General features: G+C 43.6%; 1 protein-coding gene across 1 annotated transcript in view; it reads right to left on the minus strand.

Annotated features, from left to right (window-relative positions):
• Positions 1-5,906: 5,906 nt before the first annotated feature.
• The window catches only part of ccdc124 (coiled-coil domain containing 124), a 29,317-nt gene continuing 15,891 nt past the window's right edge, over positions 5,907-19,332 (minus strand). Inside the window, exons 3-5 of the mRNA XM_073068527.1 lie at positions 10,544-10,733; positions 9,304-9,415; positions 5,907-7,679 (exon numbers count right to left, since the gene is read on the minus strand). Coding sequence (XP_072924628.1) covers positions 7,442-7,679; positions 9,304-9,415; positions 10,544-10,733 — 540 coding nt within the window. The 3' untranslated portion in view covers positions 5,907-7,441. The remainder of the gene's footprint in view (positions 7,680-9,303; positions 9,416-10,543; positions 10,734-19,332) is intronic.

The raw sequence follows: 19,332 nt of genomic DNA on the forward strand, positions 1-19,332 counted from the left end.
GTGCGGAGTAGGCCTCCTGGCCCTTTGAGCTACGCTGCCCCAACAACACCCGACAAGCCCGATTAAACCTAACCTAATCACGGGACAATTTACAATGATCAATTAACTTACTCAGTACATTTGGACTGTCGGCAGAAACCCGAGGACCAAGAGAACATGCAGCGTTCCATAACTATTCCAGGTAAACAAGAGTAACTGGTGGCGCAATGACTATCTTAATAGCCATAAACAATAAACATAATACTTCCTTCAAAATACAACTACAATATGTTTAACGATATTAAAGCTTAAGACTCACAGATATTGCGGTTTCAAGGGCAAGTAAAGAGAGGATGGAGATGGATGTCTTTCCAACATGTGCTTCACAATTAAATCCAAATTAACCCACACAGGAAATTATATAAAGAATAGCTTACGTACAGGCACCGATGTTCCTACAAAATGAACTGTACCTCTAGAGCAGGGGTTTCCAAGCTTTTTTATGTCATGGACCCCCAGGTTGGGAACCCCCTGATCTGGAGGCTAGAACAGGTGACACCACTGTTCTCAGCCAGAATGGGGTTGGCTGAGAAGTTTCCATCATCAATCACTACTTTTAAATGACAGGGATTGACTTTACACTTAACGTGCTTTTTAGAATGAGATTCTGAGTGAACTTCTACATAAAAAACTTTGGCAACTCAGAATATAAAACCATAGGACTGTATGTGGTAGATACTGCTCTCTCTGCTGATCCTCTCCTGTTGTTTTAGTTTTATGCCTGGGTGGAGAGGTGTGCTGTCCCACTGCTACAGACAGATCTGTATTTCCTAAATGATTCCAGGGAGGCTCCTCCACCATCCATCCTAGGGCATGGGATTCTGATGGGAGTTGGGGCTAGCAGGCATGGCCAGACACTCCTTACACAATGTGGGGTGGATATATCAGCCACTAGTATCAACTGCCCAGATGAGGACCACGTGGGAGATGCACTTGATTGAGAGTCTGTTACCAACACCCTCAAACTCCTTAAATCTCACCTCACATCTGCTGGGGAAGACCAGGATTTCGAGACTGCTAAAAGTCTGTCTGACCATCAATTAAAAGATGAGGAAGAATACAGAGATGACCCCATTTGAGAGGGGGCAGTTTCAAGGCATTTCTCACTGACCTACCGTGGGAGTGGTGGCCATTGAGTGAACCCACTGTCTCCACTTCTCAGGATGTTGATGATGGGATTTAAATTACTTTTAACATGAGGAAATGGCTAGACTCAACGTCAAGGAGAGTAGTGAGTCTCTCTGCAAATTGAATCTCTCAGTGCTCAGGAAAGATGTACAGATCTTCTCCCAGTGGGAGGATGGGTCTTCAGCCGGAGATCTTGCAAGCAGAGAAACTTGTGCAAGACCATTTGCTCCAAGATGACAAGCCATTTCACTTTTAGAAATTGCATACCACCAAGCCAGCACTTTGCGAGGATTTCTTGCAATAACTGTCTGCTCTCTTTGAGCTCCATCATTGGTGGCAGGTGGATCATCTTTGTTGGGGGGGGGGGGGGGGGGGAGGGAAAGCAGATTTCATCTATATCCTATGATGAGGGATAATTCTGGGCCTCTGCATGGCTAAGCATAAGTGGTGAAGTTGAAGGAACTGTTTGATTTTCTCAAATTGGTGGACATCCAGTAAATAGTCCACTCTGATTCTGACATCTTCACCTGGAGGTTTGGAAGAGGATGGCCAGAGATTGATTATCTGTACCATTCATGGAATTTACTGTCGGTCTCCTGTGACCCGGTGACCAACACGTATGCAGCAAAATGCTCAAATCCACAGCTTGTGTGCATGGAGCCCATCCCACTGCAAATGCAGGTGACCTGTGTGTACTGGCATATTAACAATTAGCTATTGGAGGACAGGCAGTTCCAAAATTCATATAGTCAGTTCTGGGGCTGGAGAAGGAAGCAGGAGGGTTTTCCTCCTTAAGGATATGGTGAAAATGAGCAAGACTAATCTATCAGGGGAAGACAAAAAGGTCACGGAAAAGATCTAAGATTGAGCGCATTGATGAAATAATTGGGGACCCACCTTGTCCTTCTGATGCTGCGTCCTTACACAGGTCCAGCCACGAAGGGTCCATTCAGAGCTAACTGCTTCCCTCACTGCCAAGATTACATTTGTGCCTAGTGTGCCTGGAGAGGCTGCATGTGATGTATGCCAGCTTACTGAAAGCTCCTGGAACTGATGGATACTGCAGACACGGGAGTGGATCCTGACGGGCAAGGGAAACATTTTAACGTGGATGGAAAATAAACAGAACAGCACAAGAAAACAGGAGTAGGAGTAGGCCTCATGACTCCTCAGAGCTGTCCCATTAGATATCAGCGTGGCTGACCTGTCCCAGGCAAATAGGGGACTGGGAATAAAGGTGAAAATAAAACAGGTTAGTTACAAGATAAAGCTCCTTCAACATTGATCCATCAAACACTACGGAAGCGAGGACAGGATGGGTCAGATAAAGACTAATGCTTCCTCCATAATGTTCCACCAATGGGTCATTTTTGTTGTTTTATTCTCATCAAGGGGGAGAGGGACATTGGGTTCAATCAGAGGTAATCAAGTTTCAATGTGTAGCACTCCTGCCTCTGCAGCAGAATGTTATTACCGTACCAGGTACAAGCAGAAAATTCAGCCTGCTGCTCTGGTACAGCATTGCAGGTGTGGACTCCAAAGAGACATCAGCTCTTTTGGAGATACCTGAAAGATCATACCAAGCTCCATTTCACAGAAACATATCTTGGACAATATTCATTGCCATCATCAGCAAAAGTGAAAGAAAAGACATCTGGCCATCATAATAGTTTGCAGAATCTGGGCGTTGTGTTCCCCATATTACAACAGTGACTCCGTTTCACTGTCTGCAATGCACAGTAAGATGCTGGGCACACTCTTTCTTTTGCCTGGAAGCAATGAAAGGAGTCGTCAACCCAAGGGACTCTCAAACAAAACCCATTTCTTTTCAGCTTGCATGTGACCTTCAGCAACATGTGGAACAGTGTGGAAGAGAGGTTGCACATGTGACCTCACCTCTACGTTCAATCCTCGTGACACATTTCCCCGCAGTGGGTAATAACTTCAGCCTCATTGCATGCCAGCTGGAAATTTCTCTTTCATTAATAGACTGAAAGCAGAAGGGACAATTTAAGATACTTTGCACAGGGGAAAAAAAATTTGCAAGACCATTAACACAAATTGCAAACTAATCTCAAGACCTTCTATTTCCTTTTAAGAGACCTTAGATTATGTTTTTCCATCTCTTATTTTATCCACTGCAGTGAGGAGGGTGTGGCTTGAGCTGCTAATTAGAGGAAATAATCAATAACTGTAGCCCAGTTAATAATCCTAGTACACAACATTAGGAGTTGAATTGACTAACTGATGCAAGTATAAAGGCATGATTCTCTATAGGCCTGAATGGGATTTGAACTACCCCTCCGAGGATAAACATCCAATCCGAACACAATTTGTTGCTGAGTCTAGAAAACATTGCTGAGATTATGGCCATTATAGTACTTTAGTTTCAGAGGGTAGTCACTCTTGTAAATTAGGAAGCAGAGCAGCCATTTTGTGCACAACTGCTACACAACCAGCATCGAGAAACTGACCAAATTATTGTTTTTTTCCCAGTGATGTTTTCTCAGCAATAAGTGTTGACCTAGGTATGGCTATTCTTCAATAGTGTACACAAGATCTCTTACATATAGTGGAGGAAGTAAATGAGGTGACAATTTAACTGTTGACCTGAATATCAACACCATAAGACAGTGCTGCAATCCCTGTTTCCCTTCATTGAGTTTGGGTCTTTGAAGTAGGTTTAGAATCCATGACTCTGAAGTTAGGTGCTATCCACTGAGAAGTCACAGCCTGGGGGTATCCTTCGCAAGTGTGAGTGAGGGGGGAAAAATCCTGACCTGCAATGCCAAGTGAAGTTTTCGTCACTATCAGATGGGTCACTATCTTTTAAATCTCAGATTACTGCCAAAGAACTGATGATATCTGTCATAATACACACGGCAACTGAGACGGCAATCACAATGTGGAGAAGAGTACTCTTAAGATAAAAGGTCCATTTCAAATGGTTTCACAATCGTGGAGCCGCTGCTAAATTACAACACAACAACATACAGGACCTAAGTTCCGCAAGTGTTGCTTTTGAATGCAATATTGTTTTAAAATACATTCCTTCAAATAAAAATATTTTTATTTCTCTGCCAACGTCAAGTTCTATGCAAACCTCAACATCCAACCAATCTTCTGTTACCTTCAGACTTGACTATACCAATATGCTCTTGTCTGACCAACTCATCTAATACACCTTAAAACTAAGATCATGGAAAAGTGTGTTGTCCAAGCCCTATTTTCACATTATCCGTGCTTCTCAACAAATCTTATATTCTATTTAGCCACGACTTTGATTTTAAAACATTCACTTTAATTTTTAGCTATGACCAAGCTTTCTATCACCTGCACTAATACCTCTTGCCAGGGTTGCTCACTAATAAGGTATATTGCTTTGTTAACAGCCCCAAATCAATGGGACGCATCATTACTGTAGGGAATAAAACACAGCATACCACACACAGGTTTCACACATCAACCTCCTCCCTGCTTCCACCTACAGCCTCTCAGGAAATGTCCACTAGGAGGTAAAGATGGACCTCTGCCCCCAAGAACCACTAGAGAAATTACTACAATGAGATTGATAAAGACAACATTCATATTTAAAGCTCACCTCTGAGAACTTGAATTTGAAAGACGGTCAAAACCTCAACTGTTTTGCCATTTCTTTCAAGACAATTACCTTTAAATGACAGCAGTGTTACACAGCCATGATTAACTTACCTCTGAAACAGTTGTTCAGTTGCATTGAGACAAACTTCACAATGGTTCAGGGAGGCAGTTTATCATCGGCACCAAGGGAACCCTAAAATGAGTAATAAATACCGGGTCTGCCAGTGAACTCAGATCCTGAGAATAAACTCCTCAAACAAAATGAGGGAGGAGGAAACTAAGAGAGGATTGACAACACAGCTGAAGTCACAAGTGGCACCATCTTTGCAATGGTGAATGAAGCAACTCACAGCAGGGATGTCACTTCTCATTCCGCTCAATGGTGTACTCTTAATTTAGAGAGCGTGCTGGTAAATCATATTATATATATATCCAACACCCCAGGCAATGCTCTGACATACATTCACAGAATGGAGTACTTCTGTCCTCATTCTTGTTCCTCGTCTCATTCACAATCAACCAATTGTAAGGCTCTGAAATCGGAGAATGTGACTCGGGCTAAAGGGTTCACACTTGAATGCAAAGACTGGTTCCCAGCATTTGCTTGCTGATTCACTGATTGTTCTGCAGAATGTTTCAAACTAGTTCAAAGACATTCACGCCAATATTTCCTCTCCAGAAAGAGGACTTCTCTGTGTCTAACACATTCAGTACTTGTCCTGTTAATGTTAGCAGGACAGTATTTTGCTCTATACTAACTTGTTTTGTCCCCAAACTAAGAGTCCGTGACGGGGCAATGTAGGGGAAGATTTACCTTTATGTGACTGTCCTGTCAAAGACAACCATGATAGTGAGAAGGGAGCTTTATTTCCTTTTTCATTTGCCACCCAGTTGTGATCCTGCTCAAAACAGTAGGGATGTATTTATATCTAACCATGCTGTCTGTGCTCTGGAATGTTTGAGAGGGGCAGTATTGAAGGTGCTCAATCATGTGCTCCTTCATATGCCTATCCTGAGTGTGTTGTGTGGGACAATTACAAACTAGAAGGGAGCTCTGCGTTGCACACTGTACCTCTTCCCTTCAAATACATCAAATTACTATGAAGACTTCTGATTCACACTGAAGATTATGACTCAAATTTTGTTTGAGTTTGATATTAAGTGTTTCTTTATTTGAAATGTTACAACATAGCCCAATCACACATGCGGAAAAATTCATTCACCACTTTCTTCCCAAATGGGTTCCATTTCAGATTTTAGCAAGACTGGTGAAGTTGTGAGCTGGTTACTCACCAACAGCTGCAGGAAAGAACATGGTTTCATGATGCCACAACCCAATCACTTTTTCTTTTAACAAAAGTTTAACTGAGCATCAGAAGTTCTGTCATCTTTGGGGATTAAAATAGAAGTGAAAAATCCAATTGGTCGGCGGGTAGTCACTGATTGAAGTCTCTGATTTCCAAAACTGTACAGTAAAACTGAGTGGCAGGAATGGCCCACAGGCAGCAGTGAAATGGGTACAAAAGACAGCAGCCTGAACAGATTTGGCCACTTGCACTGTCAGGCATAGATTAGATTGAGAGTGTGGAGAATCAAGATGAGGAGAAAGAGGCCATTCACTGCCACTCTCGATGGCAGAGTGTTGTGGCTTGCTGCTAAGTTCTTAGCAATACGAAAATATCAGAAGTAAAAATCCTCACTCACATCACCCAGTATTTCTTCAAACACAGCCTACAATGGAAGACTTCAATTCCCACCAAGCATGCTGATTTCCTTCTTCTTTTGAGCAAGAAACAGGGATTGGAGCCTCAGTACCCATGAAGGAATTGCTAATGCTTCAAAGAGCTCACAGAAGCTTCAGCACAAGATTCCATTGCTTCTTTCTCACCCAAACCTCAGAACGGATGGCACACTTGACCAAACACTTCAAATAAAACCAAATATTAAAATTAAAAAAGTTAGGGTTGCTATGAGCAATCACCTCCTTCCCTTCTCATCCCTGATCTCCCTCTATCGTAACTCCCTGACCTTTGACCTTCATTAATATACTGCTGCAAACCAACACTCGGCTCCATAGATTTCTGACACAAAACAACCCCAACAGCTCCAGATTGTACTGATTCCTGCAGGTCCCAACCTAATGAGGTGCTAATGCTGAATAGCCTTCCTACAGTGACTGAGATTTCTCCTCCTCCTACAACACTCCATGTCCCCTTTCAGGATTGTCCCAGTTTATCTTTAAACAGAGAAATAAATAAAGAAACATTCCTGATCATGGAAACTCATATAGATTAGATCACTCAACCTTCTAACTTACACATCAGTCAAAATCACCCTCCCTTACACTTCATCCAAGCTCTCAGGGCTTCAGAGATGGGTTCAGTAACTTGCCAAGGGAAGTCCTGGCACAGCATTGGGGCTGACGTTGATCGGGATGGGATGGAGGATTGGGAGGTACAGCTGCTGCAAGTACTGCTCAACACCTCACAGGAGCGGATTTCTGAGCGGCAAATTGTTAGGATAGAGATAAATTGTCCACTGTGCAACTCTCCACATCTTCTGGCGTGGGGCAAGACGTTTCACTTTATTTTATGTGGTTTAGGCTATTAAATGGGGATGCCAAATTGAAATCACATTCACACTACGGGGCCAAAGTTCACACTGAATCTGAATCTCAGGCAAGGCGGTTTCCTCTCGGAGCTGCCCGCTCGTTCTTGGTGTTGTAGGCCGCGTGCAGCTGGTTCATGGGATTGTCCGGCGATTTCATCCACTCTTTCTTCAGCATCTGCTTGAGCTGAGACAAGCGCATGTTGGGATTCTCCTTCTTCATCCGCGGCATGTTGGCGTCCTCAAAGGCAGTGTAGGCAGCCCGCAACCGTCGCTCCGGGTGGTGGTCCACAGTCTCAGTAGTGCTGAAAGCAGACCACAAACATAAATACTGAGCACTTCTCTCCAAGCCTGCGCACCGCTGTGAGGGACGGACGGGGACACACACACACACACAGTGCTTCTACAGAGAATAAACAGTCGACGTCTCTGGCCAAGATCCGAGTTCCTCCTGTGTGTTGCTCAAGATTTCCAGCATCTAATTTATAAATTAGTAATGTGGAGTGATACAGGGCAAGAGTGGGATTAATAAAAGTATTCTTTCACAGAACGGGCAAGACTAGGGGCTTTGGTACTTCAAAATTTTGTGTCATGTGCATCAACAAATGGCAACAGGTCACAAGGACCCAGAAATGGTGATGGTGTGGATTGGTCAGTTACTGTGCAACACTTACAAGAGAAAATCTGCAGATGCTGGAAATCTGAGCAACACACACACACACACACACACACACACACACACACAAAATGCTGGAGGAACTCAGCAGGCCAGGCAGCAACCATGGAAAAAAGTACAGCTGAAATTTTGGTCCGAAGTGCCTTGGCAACAGTTGCTCTGTTTGGGACAGGCCTGTCATTGTCAACTATTTGGGACAGGTCTCCACTAGGGTATGGTACAGGTAGAGTTGGATTGTCACTGGCTGTGATGGCAGTTGGATTACTTTGAGCGCTAATGCAGATAGTTCCATCGCTATCTAATCAATTTTCAATATTCCATTTACTAAAGTGACAGATCTTAAGCAGAAATTGAAAATTACATTGGAGAGAGCACTGGGACTTTTGTATGTTGAGAGATAAATAATACAGATAAACAAGACACAGCAGCAGACTCAAATCGGCTTCACTAATTTGGCTGATGCATATAACAGTGTCTGTAATGATTCTATGAGAAATGGGAGATTAGCTGTTAGTCATCTGAAATTCTGGTCAATTTAACACAGTAGGAGTCTCAGCGCTGGCTCTGTCATGATTCCCTGGGCATACAATGCAGTGGAGTGCAAATTTCCTTCCCCACCTCCCCCCCCCCCCCATCCACGCCTCACCTGCTCAACACTGAAATTGCTTGACATCTGTGGGCTGTGAATATTTAAACTTCTGATGAGTGCAAGGCAGGAAGGGATTTAGCACACAGCACTCTCTCTGAGGCAGTGACCAATTAAAAGGGAAATAGGGACACAGAACACCAGAGGAGGTCAAAGAGTGAGGACAACCACATCTTTGCAAACCACCCAATTCAGAAAAGTCAGTGGTTAAACATTTAGTGGCTGAGTTGTGAAAAGAAGAGGCACAAACTTTTCAATCCTGGAGGTGGAGCTGTGGAGAATAACAGGAGAGTTGGGACTGGAGTTAAGGTGAAATGAGAACACAGGAACCTACGAAATGGAAACAGTAAGAGTGCCTACTCAACCTTTCAGTCAAATCATAACTCATCTTCTACTTCTCAGTCACCTTAGGAACTTGATGGTCCAAAGGCAGGATCAGGCTGATGGATCTGAAAAGGGGACAATGGCTTTGGCGCATTCCAATACATGCAAGCTTCACCACCCTGAAGGGCTGCAAAGCTCCAACTCATTTTCAGATGGCTAGATAAATTTCCTCCCTTACCCTGAGCTAACACAACTGCACGTGGGCAGGCATTAACCCCCTCACCTCAGGGCAGCAATGGCATCTTCAATGGTCCTGGCATCAATGTCATCCTCATTGGGTAGAATGCGGTTAACATTTTCCTCCAATGGCACCTCCAGATGACTCATCGGTTTCTCTGCAATTCGCAATCACAACAGTTCAACAACAAGAGCCCGTGGCCAAACCGCTCCTTTCAAAAAAGGGAGCCAAAAACCTACATTTCCTAGCATGAAAGTGTTACATTAGTGCAGAAGGCAAACAATGAAAAATACTATCCCATCAACAGTCCCAGGAAATCACAGCATAGGCTGGATGCAGAATAAAGCACCCTTTTGTACTCTTCTCCTGAAATTGGGTTCTTCACATCATTTTGTATGGTTTTTTCCAGCAAGGGCTAAAAACTTAGCCAAGGAACCCAGGGACTGTTCTCTTGTCATGGTTCTGGAAATATGGAAATTATTGCCTTGTGTTGACCCTACAGGTGGAACATTTACAAAAAAGCACTTCCTGACAATAAGGCTCAGTGAGAACTGCTGCACGCACGAGTCGCTTTCTCAACGGCCCATGGAACTGACCTAACCTGGGGGCAACATATCAATGCAGCTATAAAGATGGCAAGACACCTGCTATATTTCATTAGGAGTCTGAAGAGATTTGGTACCCCACCTAAAACACTCGCAAATTTTCACAGATGTACCATGGAGAGCATTCTAACTGGTTGCATCACTGTCTGGTACGAGGGAGCTACTGCACAAGACCGAGATAAGCTGCAGAGAGTTGTAAAATCAGTCAGTTCCATCATGGGCACCAGCCTCTGTAGTATCCAGGATCTCTTCAAGGAGCAGTGCCTCAAAAAGGCAGCATTCATCATTAAGGACATGCCCTCTTCTCATTGCTACCATCAGGTAGAAGGTACAGAAGCCTGAAGGCACACAGTCAATGATTCAGGAACAGCTTCTTCCTCTCTGCTGTCAGAGTTTTGCATGGACATTAAACCCAAAAATACTACCTCACTACTTGGAATTTTATTTCTATTTTTTGCACTACCTATTTAACTGTTTAAAAATAATATATATATAATAAAAAATTAAGGGTTTTTTCCCTATTATCTTGTATTGCGTTGTACTGCTGCCGCTAAGTTAACAAATTTCATGACATATGCTGGCGATATGAAATCTGACTCTGATTAGGCTCAATAACATATGAGAACTGCCAAGGAAGCTGATGCTAAACAAATCGCTCGCTGAAGAGAGCATCAAAATACCTTTGACTTCCTCTGTAGCTTGCCGAACATTCTCCTTTTTAACGGTTGCCTCAATCTGAGCTCGGGTTATCTTGACCGGTGTTGGCGACTTGCTGACTTTTGGTTTCACGCTGCTTCCCTCCTCGTCCAGGAGCCGTTGGATTTCTTTCTTCCGCTCCAGAACTTCCATGCGTTTCTTCTCTTTTTCAACCTGAAGGCCAAAGGGGAAAAGGTCAGAACTCTGACTGGGCACCACGGGCTGCACTGTAACAGACAGAAATGGGTCAAAAAAAGCACAACAACCTCATGCCCCAAGTGACTTGGAGTTAAAACTTGAAACGCTGAGCGAGAAAATCATGAGGGAAGAAAACAACAATAAGGCATTAGGGTTTAAAACTAAAATTAGGCACACTAATATTAAACAGATGCTAATAAGTCCTTTGGAAATTCAAAAGAACCAAAGGGAACATGTACACAAAGGCTCCTCTTAGACGAAAGCACCACTAGGCTTAGCACCATAGATTTGCTATATTTAAAGAGGTGAGAGATACACGGATATGGAAGGGAATACTTCCCATTCCAGCTGCCAGCCAGCATCAATCTCCACCAGGATAGGGAGAGCATAGGTTAGATAGAGTGAAGCTCCCCTGCAGTACATCTCGAAACACCCCCCAGACTTCAGTGGTACAGAGTCCATTAAACTATCCCAAGTGGCACATGAACAGACAAGGAATAGAAGGATGCAGACTATGTGCAGGGAGATCGGATTTGTAAGATTGGCATCGTGGTTGGTACAGACATGGTGAGCTGAAGATTCAGTTCCTGCAGTGTATTCAGTGAGCCTTAACTTCAGTCTGAAAAGAGTAGCTAATTAATCAGGAGACGTTTTCCATCTTAAGGGTTGAATAGTCTGTCAGCTAGAATTTCTGCCTCGTTGCTCATTCAGCTTGCATTCAATCCAGACCTGATGTGGAATTTGCAGATTTCTTCTGTGAAACGGGGACACTTTTTCCCTTATTAGGGAGAGGGAGAGCCTGTGGTATGTTGAATTACCGGGTGAACGAGTAGCCTTTGGGCTACTGCAAGTCTGTATCTCTATTGATGCGGCTGCATGCTTGAGTGCTCGGTGGGGGAGTGCCGATGCTTCTTTGCTGGTGGTGGGGGGGAGGAGTCGTTGCTTTGCTGCTACTTATGCATAGGAGGGGGGAGTTGGGAAGACTTTGGGATTCTAACTTTAACTGTCATTAATTCTTTGGGGCACTCCTCAGTTTTCATGGATGTTTGCAAAGAAAAGAATTTCAGGATGTATACTGTATACATTTCTCTGACATTAAATGTACCTATTGTAACCAAATTGGTTTCTAGGAATACCAGAGTTTCTTCCTTCATTCCAAAAATGTATGAGTTGATAAGTTAATCAAGCGTTGTAAATTGTTTGTAGTATGTAGCAGAGTGGTAGAATCTAAGGGGGGGGGGGGGGGGAAGTGATGGGAATGTGGTGAGAATAAAATGGGCCAGAGTGTGATCAGCATAACAACGGGGGCTTGGTGTGGATGCTCTGGGCCAAAGAGACCACATGTGCTACACTGTGCCAGTGTCACCTTGGCTCAGTGGGTAACACACTCTTGCCTCAGTGTGATCAAATTCTCATCAGAGGAGGACATAATCAGACTAATGTAACACTGTTGGAGGGGTAGTGTCTCAAATGAAACGTTAAATCAAGGGCTTCCCTTTAATGTAGTATATGCTAATAATTCTTTGCCCCACAGACCTGGACAATATTTACTTTTCAACCAGATTAGCAGTTTATTTCATATTACCAATGGTAGAATATCAGATTTCCTACATTATGTTGATGACTGCGCTTCTAAATACTTCAATGGCATCTCTGGGGATGAGAAAAACCCATTAAAAATGTAAATTCACGTTTAAACAGAAGTAAAAGGATAGATATTTCTAAAGCGCATGTTAAACTGGTGAAGGGGTAGTGGAGATCGAGGAAAGAGAAGGAAGCAAGCAGCAAGGAAGTGGTGCCCAACGATGACTCGGGAAGGGCAGAGTGCCCAGTTTGGATTGGATTGCAGCTTTTTAATTTGGTGAAGAGGGAACATGGAGAGGGCATGTTGGAGAATGCATTGTATATTCATGAAGGGAAGGATTCAGTTGCACAAAAGACTGGACGTAACACGAGACTCGTCTCTTGGATTCACTGCTTCTTAAAGACCCAGGTTCCGGAATGATTAAGAAAATTGGCTGGCAAAGCCCATTAGTGTAACAAGGAGCAAAATGCTCATGTGGGGCGGCCTACTGAAAGGCTCAGGAAACACCTGCACTCCAGGAGATCGGCATGCTTTCTTAATCAACCTTAGTCGTAGCCTGTGCTACTGCCAATGATGGGTCTGTTATCATCCACAAGCTTTTATGTTTTAATTGTAACAGACTCATTCTCTATCGTCAATTAAAGGAAGTTTGGTGCAGCTGTGCTCTGCCAAGACCAACATCTGCTTTCCAGGGTACTACGACCAGAACCAAATACAGTTACTACAGGTGGTTTCTGAATACCACAAATGAGAACTGCCTTCCCTTTCACTTCCAGCCCAACTTGAGATATTCATTTAACATTTGATAGGAGGTGACTATTCAGACCATTGAGTCAATGCCAGCTCTCAGAACAATCCCGTTTACCCTTTAGTCTTACATTATTTTGTTGTTCCTTTCTGTGCCTTGTAGTGCATCGGCCAGCAACCTTGCCGTTTCTTTAGCATTTGCTGTTTTTTTAAAAAAACGAAGCTGAATTGCTAGCTCGACATTCAACCCAGCATGCAAGAAGCCGGCCGGATTCGAACCAGGGACCAGTCGCCTCGAAGTCTGATGCGGATGCCACTACACCACTGGCCACTCTTACATTACGTCCTTGTAACTTAGTCTCTCCCACATACCCGTCAACTCTATCCTGAAATTTCCACCACCTACCTACACTAGGGTTAAGCTACAATGGCAAGTTAACATGCTAACTTGTAGGTCTTTGGGATGGAGGAGGAGTTTGGCAGGAACACACCAAGGAGAACAAGCGAACTCCACACGGACAGTACCAAAGGTCTGGATCATACGCAGGTCGCTGGAACTCTGAAAGTAGCAGCAAGGCAAGAGGAAACAGAAATCAGTACAGACTCCAACTCATGTCCGTGATGGAGAAATTATCCAGGGTTCCTGCAATTTATCATTACCCACTGTGCCACCCTTGATTTCTTTCAAAACATGAATGTTGGGCACAAATATGTAAAGGTTACACTGAAGTTCAAGCTCAAATTTATTGTCATTCAACCACACACATGAACAACATACAGTTAAACGAAACATCATTCGTCTGGGGCCAAGGTGAAAAACACGGTACATACAGTCACACACAACATGTACAGTAACGATCCAACACATAACAGTCACAAAATAATATTAGCACAAGTCCCAGAGTGGCAAAGCTGAAAGATTGACAGGTTGACATAAAGTGCAAGGTGCATGATTATGTAAGAGAGAATAACGTTACTGGCACTGATATAATAAAACAAGCAGTTAGATAAAAATATGTGAAACAACAACAATAACTGACCCGCGCAGGATGAGAGTGTGTCTGTGAGATGGGGAGTTGGGGGGGGGGGGTGGGGGTAAGAAGGGCTCGCAAACAAGAGTATAAATGGGTTCTGGTTAGCAGCAGGGTGTCAAGAAGCCCTTTTCCAGCCTGACAGTTCTGGTTCTTATACTGTGGTACGTTCTGCCTCATGGCACAAGGTCAAAGAGATTTTGGAAAGGATGGGAGGGGCTTTGACAAAGTTGGAAGCACTGCATATGCAATGCTTCTGATATATGACTTGAATGGGGAGGGAGAGAACTCGCCCCCCCCTCCCCACCGCCCCACCCAGAACTATAATCTGGAAAGCTCTAATGATGACAGTCAGGGATCTTTTAAATTATCTTGAACAGACAGATAGAGAGATGATATCTCACTGTTGTTTATAGCAGAGGCCAAAACAAATCCCCAACAATGTGAGACAGTGATAAATTCAAAGGGGAATTCAGGAGAGAATACTTTCCCCAGAGATCTATGAGAACGTGGAACACACTCCCATAGGGAGCGGCTAAGAGGAAGCTGGATGATCTCACGAGGGAGAATGAAATGGACGCTGATGAAGGGAGAAGAAGAGGAGATGGAGGTGGCTGGTGCAGAGCAAAATCACTGTCATGGAGTCGGGGTGGGCTGGGGGGGGGGGAACAGGTCCATTTTTATGATTCACATTTGTTATAATTTTCTGAGTACAAAACAAATAGCCTATGGGAAAATATTCCAAGTTCTAACGGCAGCAGTAGAGCAAGAAGTAATATCAGAATTCAACACGGACTCTAACTAATAGATGTGATAGGGAGAAACCAGCTGGAATTCCTCAAACTCATCATTGCCCATTCACTCGAGTCAGAGATGCACAGATAATGAGAACTCAGTAACTCACTGTTACTAAGATTTCAGATTAGTTTTATTTGTCACATATATGTCAAAACATAGAGTAAAATGCATCGTTAGTGTCATGTCAAATCAGAGAGGATGAGCTGCGGACTGCTCACAAGTTTTGCCCCACTTCCGGCACAAACACAGCATGCCCACAACTTACTAACCCAGATATCTTTGGAATGTGGGAGGAAACTGGAGCACCCAGAGGAAACCCACGAGGTAATGGGAAGAGCGTATAAACTCCTTACAGACAGTTGTGGGAATCAAACCCCAATCTGCGATCGCCGGCACTGCAAAGCAACTGTGCTAACCACTACACTACCCTGCCAGCAAGATGAAAACAGTGAGGTTTCTGGGGAATGACCCATCATGAGTAATCAATGCAGAACAGGATGTTCTTCCTATTGGAATTACATACCGCATATCCAAACATTTAAATTAGAAGCAGAAGCCAATTGGATCCTCAAGACTATTCCTCCATTCCATTGATTTATTCTAGTTCCACTAAGCCTAGCAAAGTTAAGAAGGATGCAGTGGAGCAAGGTCCAAGCAAGGCTCAGGGATGAGGGGATGCCATCAACTCTCTTCAGTTCAGTGACAAAAGTTCAAGGCTGACCCAGATCATTCTCAACCCAAATGTTACATTTAACTATATTGATCACACATCAATATGTGCCATTTTGGAAAAAATTGCTTTGTTCTAACCCTGCCTCAAGTCAGTGGTAGTGGAACTCTCATCCACTTCCCAATTACTCCCAGATGCCTGCTCACCTTGTTCACTCTGCAAATCCAAGCTCACTCAAACTTCTTATATCCTATGACACCAAGGCCAATTTAGCCACCACCCAGGCTTTGACACAAGCTAATAACTACCGTAGTTAAAAGCAGGGTGAAACCTATCACAGCTTGGGTTTCGGAGTTCAATTAGGCTCTGCCTGTAAAGAGTTAGTATGTTCTCCCCATCTCTGTGTGTTTCCTCTTGGGTGCTCTGGTTTAGATCACAAGACGTAGGAGCAGAATTATGCCATTCGACCCAGCTGATTTATTATCCCTCTCAACCTCATTCTCTGCCTTCTCCAATAATGCCCTGACTAATCAACCTCCACTTTAAATATATCCAATGACTTGGCCTCCATAGCCATTCATGGCATTGAATTCCATAGATTCACTACCCTCTGGCTCAGTGAACCCACTAATCTCTGTTCTAAATTATCCTCCTCTATTCTGATGATGTGCCCTCTCGTACTAGACTCACACACTATAAGAAATGACTTCTCCACATCCACTCTATCCAGCCCTTTCAATATTCGACTGGTTTCAACGAGATTTCTCCCACTACCCCACTCTCCTGAACTCCAGCAAGTACAGGCCCATAGCCATCCAACGCTCCTCATACGTTAACCCTTCCATTCCCAGAGTCATTCTCTGAACCTCCTCCGGACCCTCTCCAATGCCAACTTGGAACTGGAGCCCCAGGTCAGTAGGGAAGGATTGGACCAGATAGTAAATAAAAGTATTGAAAGTCAAAATTGAAATAACAGGTATGACAGGTCAGATAGTTTGACGTGTGTATACTTTAATGCTAAGAGTATTATGGGTAAGGGTGATGAACTTAGAGCATGGATCAGTACGTGGAACTACAGTGTTTCAGTCATTACTGAAACTTTGTTGAGAGAGGGACAGGAACGGGTGATTAATGTACCAGGTTTTTGAAGTTTTAGAAAAGGTAGAGGTGGAGGTGCACATCTAATCAGGGACAATATCACAGCTGCACTCAGAAGAGACAGAATGGAGGGTTCAGACACCGAGTCCATTTGGGTAGAACTCAAGAATAGGAAGAGTGCAATCACACTGATGGGACTGTACTACAACCCCCTAACAGCCAATGGGGCATTGAAGAACAGACACATAATCAGATTAAGAAAATGTGCGACAATAATAGGGTTGTTGTCATGGGGGAATTTCAGCTTCCCTAGTATAAACTGGGTCCTTCTTAGTGCAAGGGGTTAGATGGAGCAGAATTTGTTAAGTGTATCTAGGAAGGTTTCTTAAGTTGATATGTGGACGATCCAACGAGAGGAGGGGTGGCTGAACTTTCAGTGGGTGAACAGTTAGGGAAGAGTGGCCATAAATCCTTCTCTTTCAGGATAGCTTTAGATAAGGTTAGGTATGGTTCTCGTTGGAGTGTTTTAAATTGGAAAAGGGCAAATTAGGAGGGCATTAGCCAGGAACTAAGAAGTGTTAATTGGGAACACCTTTTTCTGGCAAGTCTACATCAGACATGTGGAGGGTGTTTAAAGATCAATTGCACAGAGTACAGGAGGGGTATGTTCCTGTTAGAAGGAAGGACAGGGATGGAAAGATAATAGAACCATGGATGTCCAGAGGGGTGATGAATTTAGTCAAGAAGAAAAAGGAAAAGTATGTAAAGTTTTGGAAGTCAGGATTAAATGATGCACATGAGGAGTATAAAGAAGCCAGAAAAGAACTAAAGAAGGGAATTAGGAGAGCCAGGAGGGGCATGAAAAGTCTTTGGCAAGTAGGACTAAGGAGAATCCCAAGGTATTCTATACATGTACAAGAGGATAACTAGGGAGAGGGCGGGACCACTCAAGGATAAAAGGGGTAGCATTTGCTTAGATGCAAAGTACGTGAGTTAAGTACTTAATGAGTATTTTGCTTCAGTATTTACCTAGGAAAAGGATATGGAGCACCAGGAGATCAATTCTGCATATATATGTGAAGGCTTTTAGAGGTCAAGGAGGAGGAACTGTTGGGCCTTCTAAGGAGTATTAAGGTGGACAAATCCCCAGGGGCCTGATGAGATTTACCCCAGGCTACTGAAGGAGGCAAGAGACGAGATGAGATTGCAGGACCCTTGACCAGTATCTTTGTGTCCTCTCTAGTTACAGGCGAGATCCCGGAGGATGACGAGTGGCTAACGTTGTATCTCTATTTAAGAAGGGAACAAGAGAAAATCCTGGGATCTATAAACCAGCAAGTCTCATATCAGTTGTGGGGTAATTGCTGGAGAAAATTCCAAGGGATAGGATATATGAGCATCTGGAAACCCACAGCCTAATTAGAGAGAGTCAGCATGGCTTTGTGTGGAGCAGATCGTGTCTTACCAACTTGACTGAGTTTTTTTGACAAGGTGACAAGAGAGATTGATGAAGGTAGAGCAGTGGATGTTGTCTACATGGATTTTAGTAAAGCATTTGACAAAGTCCCTCATGAGAGGCTAATCCAGACTAGGATTCATGGAGTCCGCTGTTTGGATTCAGGACTGGCTTGCACATAGAAGGCAGAGGGTAGTGATTGAAGGGGCCTATTCAAGCTGGAGGTCTGTATTTAGTGGCATTCTGCAAATATCTGTGCTGGGACCTCTTCTGTCTGTAATGTATACAAGTGATCTGGGTGGGTTAGTTAATTTGCGGATGATACCAAGATTGATGGAGTTGTGGATAGTGGAGAAGACTGGCAAAGATTACAGCACGATATAGACTAGTTGGTAGGGCAAATAAAAAGAGACAGCACATAAAAGGACAAGGTCCTAATATACCTTTTTATCTTGGTTGTTGAGCAGAGAGACCTAGAGATCCAAGATCATGGCTCCTTGAAAGTGGCTACACAGGTCGATAAGGTGGTTCAGAAAGCTTATGGAATGCTTGCTTTTATTAGTCGAGGCACTGAGTTCAAAATTCAGGAGGTTATGCTGCAACTTTATAAAACTCTGGTTAGACCACATCTGGAGTACTGTGTACAGTTTTGGTCACCCCACTACAGGAAGGATGTGTAGGCTTTGGAGAGGGTGCAGAAGAGGTTCACCAGGATGCTGCCTGGTTTAGAGGGCGTGTGCTATCATGAGAGGCTGGATAAACTTGTGTTTTTTTCTCTAGAGCACAGGAAGCCAAGTGTAGATCTGATAGAGGTTTACAAAACTATGAGAGGCACAGATAAAGTGGACCGAGAATATGTGTTTGCTAGGGTTGAAATTACCAGGAGGGATTAGTGTTTGGGTGGTTTTGATTTGCTTTTTAGCTGGTTCAGCACAACATTGTGGGCTGAATGGCCTCTCCTGTGCTGTACTCTTCGATGTTCTATCCTTTCTTAAATAAGGGGCCCAAAACTGATCAAATATTTCAAGTGTGGTCTGATCAATGCCTTATAAAGCCTCAGCATACATCCTTACTCTTGTATTCTAGCCCTCTCGAAATGAATGCTAACATTCCTTGCCACCACTCAACCTGCAAGTTAACCTTTAGGAAATCCTGTGCAAGGATGCGAAGTCCTTTTGCATTTGATTTTT

The sequence above is a fragment of the Hemitrygon akajei genome, chromosome 16, assembly GCF_048418815.1.
Source record: "Hemitrygon akajei chromosome 16, sHemAka1.3, whole genome shotgun sequence".
NCBI classification, from domain to species: Eukaryota; Metazoa; Chordata; class Chondrichthyes; order Myliobatiformes; family Dasyatidae; genus Hemitrygon; species Hemitrygon akajei.